The sequence below is a fragment of the Berghia stephanieae genome, chromosome 3 (genome assembly GCF_034508935.2).
Source record: "Berghia stephanieae isolate SIO BIC M18660-M18661 chromosome 3, UCSD_Bste_1.3, whole genome shotgun sequence".
Lineage (NCBI taxonomy): Eukaryota > Metazoa > Mollusca > Gastropoda > Nudibranchia > Aeolidiidae > Berghia > Berghia stephanieae.
This window is the reverse complement of record NC_088362.1, coordinates 87213090-87220854: the sequence shown is the minus strand read 5'-3', so window position 1 is coordinate 87220854 and position 7765 is coordinate 87213090. Positions and strand designations below refer to the sequence as shown.

The following is a 7765-nucleotide window of genomic DNA, read 5'->3' as shown; positions in this document are numbered from 1 at the left end:
CTCATTATTAAACTTTGGTTAACTGACTGCTGACAAAATTGGTTTTGTCAAGGAAGCATTTACAGCAATGCGACTCAATACAGCCTAGGTCGCATTGTCAACTGAGTAAAAAATGACAAGATTATATGATGTCAGGTCAGACTAAAATTAATCCTCTTGTGAGAAGGTTTAAAATAAATAGCCCGGTCAATTACAAAACTCGTAAGGTTTTCTATTGAGCTCATAATATACATTTTAATGATCATTATAATATACAGTAAAATTACTTTAAACCGAAAGAAGCTAAACCGAAAAATACCTTAAACCGCAAAGAATGTAATAAATTGTACTAGTTTCTTCATTATCTTTGTACTAATTCTTACGATGAACCGAAATACTTCTAAGCAGGACTTTCTTTAAACCGAAACAACTTGAGAGCACCTTCCCTTTTTCTCTCTCTAATTTTCTTCAAAAATTCGAGAAGGAGGCCACACGTAATAATGCCCGGCGATATTAAACAAAGAGCGTAAGTATAAGATGAGGGTGATGGGTGGTGGGGGGGGTGGGGGTTTAGGTAAACACTTCAATCACTGCCAGGACTTCATATACTCTATAGATGTCACTGATCACTGCACTTGGGCTTGGCCAACACCACAATCGCACAGACTGGAAAAGGAAGACAGCGGGTGACTGGCAGGCGAAAAATGAGGAAAGAGGGGGAGTTGGGGTGTAGAATCACGCAAGCGAGATATTCTCGCTCGTGTGTTGATGCTTTGGAACTGACTGGATTTTCAACACGACAATTGACATGCCATTTCATTTCCACTTTGTTTAAATGTTGTGTGTGTGTGTGGGGGGGGGGGGGGGGGTTTCGATGTAATTAGGCCTTTGAACCTAATGGCTTTTCAACAAAAGAGAGATGTGTAGTAGACAGCTTAGCACTTACACGCCTTTTCACTTTTCATTTCTACTTCACTTCACCTCTGAGTAGCTGCGCATCATTCATTATCAATTATCGCACAAGAACTTTCGATCTTATTTTAGCTTTGCATTTTACTAAAAGATGTCTAAAAGAAAGCACTGTGCTTACACGTTGGAGTTTAAAATCAAAATACTACGTGAAGTCGATGAAAAAAAAGTTGATCAAGACGGAGATATAATGTAAAATACACGGCATCCCGAACTCAACTCTTTCAACAATTTTGATTTGAAAACGAAAACCCCCAAAAATATTTTTAAAACACACCCAAAGAAAAAAATAAAAATAAAAAAAATAAAAAATGTTAATGGTTACGAAGACGGCATTTATGCAACAACTCCATTTAACGGGAAACCCATGATGCGATTAAATGAGCAAATTCCTTAAATAGTTACTACCCTTGAAAAACATTGCAAAACGGGAACTCGCTTTAAACCAAAATGTCTTTAAACCGAAATGGTTTAGAAGGTCCCCAAAATTTCGGTTTAAAGTAATTCTCCTATATAATTTTGGTTTAGAAATTATTCTAGCATAAATGGAATTTAGTATATACGGGATAGACATGATAAAAACTAAAGAGGGTACTTAATGGAAAATTATTTTAGGATCATTAAAAGTGAATGTTATAGGTTGACTAAATTGGTTTATGGAGATGACAAATGAAACAAAACTTAAGCAACACAATAACGAGATAAGCTTACTAAAGTTGAATTAAACAATTCATAAAGGGAATAATGTGACAAATGATATACTTACATTGCACATTCTTTCTGTGCAGCCACCACAGTTGCAGAGGAGGACATCGATGCAGTTGATTTTCTATAATTGTAAATACAAAGGTTTAAAAAAATATGATTGTTGCTCTTCCAATAGATTTACAAGTAATTGTAAATTTCAAGGAAATGCATACACACACACACACAACACACACATACAGAACTCATGTATAGACTATACAGCTGTTTCACCTGTGTGCATATCATCAGTCGGCCAGTACTACAATCATGTTTGAAGTTGAACAACCCACAATATTCATTGGAAGTATCATACAGTGCGTATGACATTATTTCCTGTATGTATCTGGGTACATTGCCGTGTGGTATAGAGTTACATTGGAGGCTATTAGACTATATATTTGTGCAAACAGACACAAAAGAAAACGCACACAATTAATCCCTTCTTTATATCAAAAGTACTGATGTAAGTTAGTTACTCTTCAAGCTAAATGTCATTTAAAAGACCAACAACAAAGCTCTTCTACCTCTGTCCTGAGCAAGCTACCCCAACTCATTTCAGATTTTTCAAATACTCAATATCTCTCTAGTTTTCCTCCAACTAGCAGTCCTCCTTACACTTCTACTCTTTCTCTCCTTACCTGGTTGTGACTTGTGATAATTTACAAAAGCTGTGAACAAAACATCTCCAACTTCTGATTCCCTTATGACTCTTATTTTTGTCTTGAAATATATGGATGATAATAAATATAAACGCTTTTGTTTTGAAAACATTACCTTCAGGATTATCGGTTGGTCAAGAATTTTGGGAATGATTCATCACATTTATCTACAAAAATTAGATAAAACATACCTTAGGTTTCCCACAAACTTTCGACAAGCATCCATCAAGATTACATTTACAACAACACGGGCATGCTTCATTTGCCCTAGCACAACAGTTATATGAGCAAACACCACCTTCTTCAGTTGTTGCATCACAACAGTGAGACTTGCACGCACCTCGTGACTGTAGAAAAATTGTTAAAAGGATCAGATATACAAATAAAGTAGGTGTTGGACACCCTTGCAAAAATAATGAATTTCAATTCATATCTTTAATTTTATTTTAACTGACGTATTTATAAATATATATATATATTAATTATAAAAACAAAAAACCATGAAATAATAGTGCTCAACTTTTTGATAAAACGAGCTATTGAAGATGAGAGCAAATGCTCAAAACAATATTGTAGAAGTTGACCATAATTATATTTGAAATATTATATAGATATATATTTTTTTTTTTTTTTTTTTTTTTTTTTTTTTTTTTTTTTTTTAAAGGTACCAGAAATTTAAGATGGCAATATAAGGATCAAAATTTCTTAATTTCTAATTTCACTAATGAACCTTCATGTAAGCCTTTTACCAAGGCGAAAAGAATCCAAAACTTTTCCATTTTCTTACACTATTTCACTGACATGAATTCAAAAGCGATTTTACATGACTTACCGAGCAGTAGTGCTTGAGAATGATAATACCAACGATAAGAATAACATAAGCACCAACACCCAAACAAACAATGGCAGCAACTGGAAAATCATTATCTCCATCATCATCAGAGGTGGTTTGATTTCCGCTACTGGCCTGTTGAGGAGGCAGATTTATTGTTAAGGTAACAAAATATAAGAGAGAGAGAGAGAGAGAGAGAGAGAGAGAGAGAGAGAGAGAGAGAGGAGAGAGAGAGAGGGGGGGGGGGGGGGGGGAGAGAGAGAGAGAGAGAGAGAGAGAGAGAGAGAGAGAGAGAGAGAGAGAGAGAGAGAGAGAGAGAGAGAGGTGTGTGTGTGTGTGTGTTTTGCCCTTGACTTTAAATGCCAACAGCACCTGAACTGTTTCGAGAAGGCTTTGCATGGATGTAACAACATATGTTTCGAAAAGTTTTACACACTTTTCAAAAGCATGACCTCCCTGCTTTTAGTTGACGAAAACGATGTTAATTAATTTCACTATATCTTGAATGGAAACACAGAGTGGTCAGTTAATCCCTTTACAATGAAGGAATTGTAAAACCCAATACAGTCTCAAAAAGGCCAAACATTACCCTATTACCAACATTTAAGTATTAATTGTATATGGAATCAACAAATGTGAAGAAAGGTAGCTGCGTGTCAAAAAAAAATACAGCAATAATAACAATAAATAGCACTTGTTATAACGCTTTACCCTGTCTAAACAGGCACCAATCAGCATGGATTTGAATCAGCTCTCTTGTATCATAAATTTAAAGACAATAGTTTGCTTGGTCTCTCTCCTCTCTCTCTCTCTCTCTCTCCTCTCTCTCTCTCTCTCTCTCTCTCTCTCTCTCTCTTATTTTTTTTTGTGTCAAAATTTTAGAACAAGAGAGATGGCCCGATGAGATACTGTGCTTTTCTCCTGCCAGGCTAGTGTAAACTAAGCAAGATGGCGGCGGGGACCTCACTCCTAAACCAATGTCCCTATTTGAGCGACACCTAACCAACCAGTACCAGCCAGGCCTCCGCTATTTAAATTTTAATTCTATGTTATTAATGTTAGATATATTATCAATATATTTGGATCATCAGAATGTTAATATCTATCTAGTCTAGATATTATTACTTCCTTTTTATTTTTATATGTAAAAATAAAAAGAGGGAATGCTTACTTACACCTGACATCTTTCTATTACGTGTTTATCATTTTGGAAGCAATGGCAAGGAGAACTTTTCTAACTGTTGATGTAACCTCTTTAACTTGCAGCTAATGGCTAATGGTGCAGAATTGCAACTTCAAAACAGTTGTGTAGACATGTCATGTCATGGTTATGGGCACAGATTGAAACTATTCCGGGCTATTCGAAAAAAAGCGTCTATCGCATTCAATTCTTAAAAATCCAGTTCAGTAAAAGCTTTGGGCTGTGCTAATTAATGTAGATGGCGTGAGCAAGCACTTTGTTGAGGGCTTTTCGGAAATATTTTCACAGCGCAAACTATCCATCTCAAAGTGGCGCTTGGTCGCGCATGTAAACAATCGTTACGGAAGCCATTTTATTGCTACAGAAGCTACAAGAAGCAATTCTACTCGCTGTTGACTATCACATGACCAAAGATGTTCGGTATGATGATTAATGATACAAGTAAACAAACTCAAATCACCACTCATTATAAGTCTTAAATGTAAATGATTTAGTCCAATGTGCACATTCGTCTTTTTAATGGTAATAACAACACTTATAATAATAGTAATAATAACACTTACTAACTTATTCCTTTTAACTCCATCTGGAGTATAAAAACAACGCTATAAGACTTGAAGAATTCATTTGAAACGACTTGCATTTTTTTCAACCAATTTTCGTAGTTTAGCACTCGATAAATATTTGTTTTAAATGACTAGTATTAAATGTGTCATAAATATCATAGAAGCCATAATAGTATAAACAGCGCAAAATACATCAAAGTTTTTGTATCTTTAAGAAGACTTTTTAAACAGTAGTCTGTACTTGATTAATTCCGTGTGTGCTATCAAAAATTATGGCTTGAATTTACCCCAAAGTTTTCATTTGTTTGAGCAATGTCGATATCTATCCTTTGAATTAAGAAAATTTCGTTATAGTTATCCGTCTTGCCTATCTATAACATAATGATAAATTTAATAATGTATCGAGAATTCAAGGCGTTATTAAATTGGTAGTAAACGAGGTAATAGTGCAAATGGGATAGATATGACGGCCTTATGACATGCAATTTAATTCCAAAGGGAAAGCATAACTTCGTATTTAATCTAATTCTCTCTCTCTCTCTCTCTCTCTCTCCTCTCTCTCTCTCTCTCTCTCTCTCTCTCTCTCTTGTGTGTGTGTGTGTGGTGTGTGTGTGTAAAACTTTTCGAAACATATTTTGTTACATCCATGCAAAGCCTTCTCGAAACAGTTCAGGTGCTGTTGGCATTTAAAGTCAAGGGCAAAACACACACACACTTTCTCTCTCTCTCTCTCTCACTCTCTCTCTCTCTCTCTCTCTCTCTCTCTCTCTCTTCTCTTCTCTCTCTCTCCTCTCTCTCTCTCTCTCTCTCTCTCTCTCTCTCTCTCTCTCTCTCTCTCTCTCTCTCTCTTATATTTTGTTACCTTAACACCTGAACAATAAATCTGCTTCCTCAACAGGCCAGTAGCGGAAATCAAACCACCTCTGATGATGATGGAGATAATGATTTTCCAGTTGCTGCCATTGTTTGTTTGGGTGTTGGTGCTTATGTTATTCTTATCGTTGGTATTATCATTCTCAAGCACTACTGCTCGGTAAGTCATGTAAAATCGCTTTTGAATTCATGTCAGTGAAATAGTGTAAGAAAATGGAAAAGTTTTGGGGTTTTTTTCGCCTTGGTAAAAGGCTTACATGAAGGTTCATTAGTGAAATTAGAAATTAAGAAATTTTGATCCTTATATTGCCATCTTAAATTTCTCGCATCTTTAAAAAAAAAAAAAAAAAAAAAAAAAAAAAAAAAAAAAAATATATATATATATATATAATATATATATATATATATATATATATATATATATATATTTATATATATATATATTAATCCCACGAATAATGCCAACCATCCTGTTTTGCCCTATTAATACAATCATGGATACGAACATTGAAGTTGATTTTTCGATAAAAAAAATCACACCAATATTAATGTTCTTCTCCGCATCGGGGACAGTACCAACTGGGTTCACTTAGTAAGCATATGAAGCGTTTTTGTCTACCAGCATGCAAGACTTCACATTCTTTTTAAACAGGAAAACTGTATTGCCAATCTGTAGACCATAGTATAAAGCATATAGATCATTCTGTATGAGTTACCACATTAGTGTAGAAAAATGGATCGTGGTATCGTCTGCAAACATCTTACAATTTGAATGTATAACATCAGAGAGAACATCTATGTAAATTACAATTAATAATCCCCTAAGTACACTACTATGAGTGGCCCCACTTATGACTAGTCCAAATTCTGAAGCCTCGTTTTTCATCAAACCCTCTGACTACCGCTCAATAAAAATGATCTAATCCATTCAAAAACATTTAGTTTTAGAGGAAAAAAAACTCTTTTTGAGGAACAGAGTCGAAAGCTTTAATAAAATCTGAATAAATTACATCAATGGGTTTTTTTTTTTTTGTTCATCAATCAATCTAGTAAAATCGTTCATCTCCTGGAATATCTTCGTGATGAACGATCGTTTATTTTAAAAACTATTTTGATTCTCTTGTAACATATTATTTGACTAGAGAATTTCCATAACAAGATGTTTGACAAAAGACTCAAACATTTTATATAAGACACGGGTAAGGCTAATTTGTCAATAGTTTGAAGCAGGGCTTCGCTTTGTAAAGCGCTTTGAGCACTATTAGTGGATATTCGCTCTATAAATGCTCTTTTTTGTCACCTCTATTGAAAACAGAAGTGGCATTTGATTTTTTCCCAATCGTCTGGTACAATACATTGTCATGTTCTTAGGGATTTATCAAAAATCATGCTTAGAGGTCGACAGATCTCACATGCTACCTCTCTCAGTAGATATGAATGGAGGACCATTCTTTTTGATGCGTCAAGCTGACACAGCTTATTGATTGTTTTGTTTTCATATTACTATGGTTTCTGTTATGAAAATATAGGGTATGTTGGAAGCATTTTCATTGACAAACATACTGGATAGAAATTCATTAACTATCTATGCCTTTTCCCTATCACTTTCTGTTTCATAACCGTTCACCTATTTCAATGCATCTATTTCTGTACGCCTTTTAATTATCATTGTTTTACTCTCCATTGATATTTTTCTCTCATTCTCCTTCACGGATTGTTTTCCACTAGTATTTTTGACATTTCTGTGCATATCTATGAAGGTTTTCTACAGAATAATCATTTTAATATTGATTGAATAATTTAACTTTTTCTTTAATTTGTCGTTTTACATTTTTATCCATCCATAGCGGCATTTTTCGCCCATGATTAGTTCTTGTCTGTTTACAAATATTTACATTCTTCTTCTTCTTCTTCTTCTTCTTCTTCTTCTTCTTCTTCT

General features: G+C 34.5%; 1 protein-coding gene across 1 annotated transcript; it reads right to left on the bottom strand.

Moving 5' to 3' along the window:
- Window positions 1–1678: 1678 nt before the first annotated feature.
- Window positions 1679–4717, bottom strand: LOC144969375 (uncharacterized). Its single transcript, XM_078908485.1, has 4 exons — window positions 4362–4717; window positions 3187–3321; window positions 2546–2701; window positions 1679–1777 (listed from the first exon to the last, which is right to left on the bottom strand). Exons 1-4 carry the CDS (start codon window positions 4368–4370, stop codon window positions 1679–1681), a joined length of 399 nt encoding a protein of 132 aa, XP_078764611.1. The 5' UTR covers window positions 4371–4717.
- Window positions 4718–7765: the final 3048 nt, after the last annotated feature.

Coding starts and splice junctions, on each gene's coding strand:
- LOC144969375 (XM_078908485.1), bottom strand. Junction 2,702..3,186: donor TTCTCAAGCACTACTGCTCG/GTAAGTCATGTA, acceptor ATTTTTCTACAG/TCACGAGGTGCGTGCAAGTC. Junction 1,778..2,545: donor AAGTTTGTGGGAAACCTAAG/GTATGTTTTATC, acceptor TTACAATTATAG/AAAATCAACTGCATCGATGT.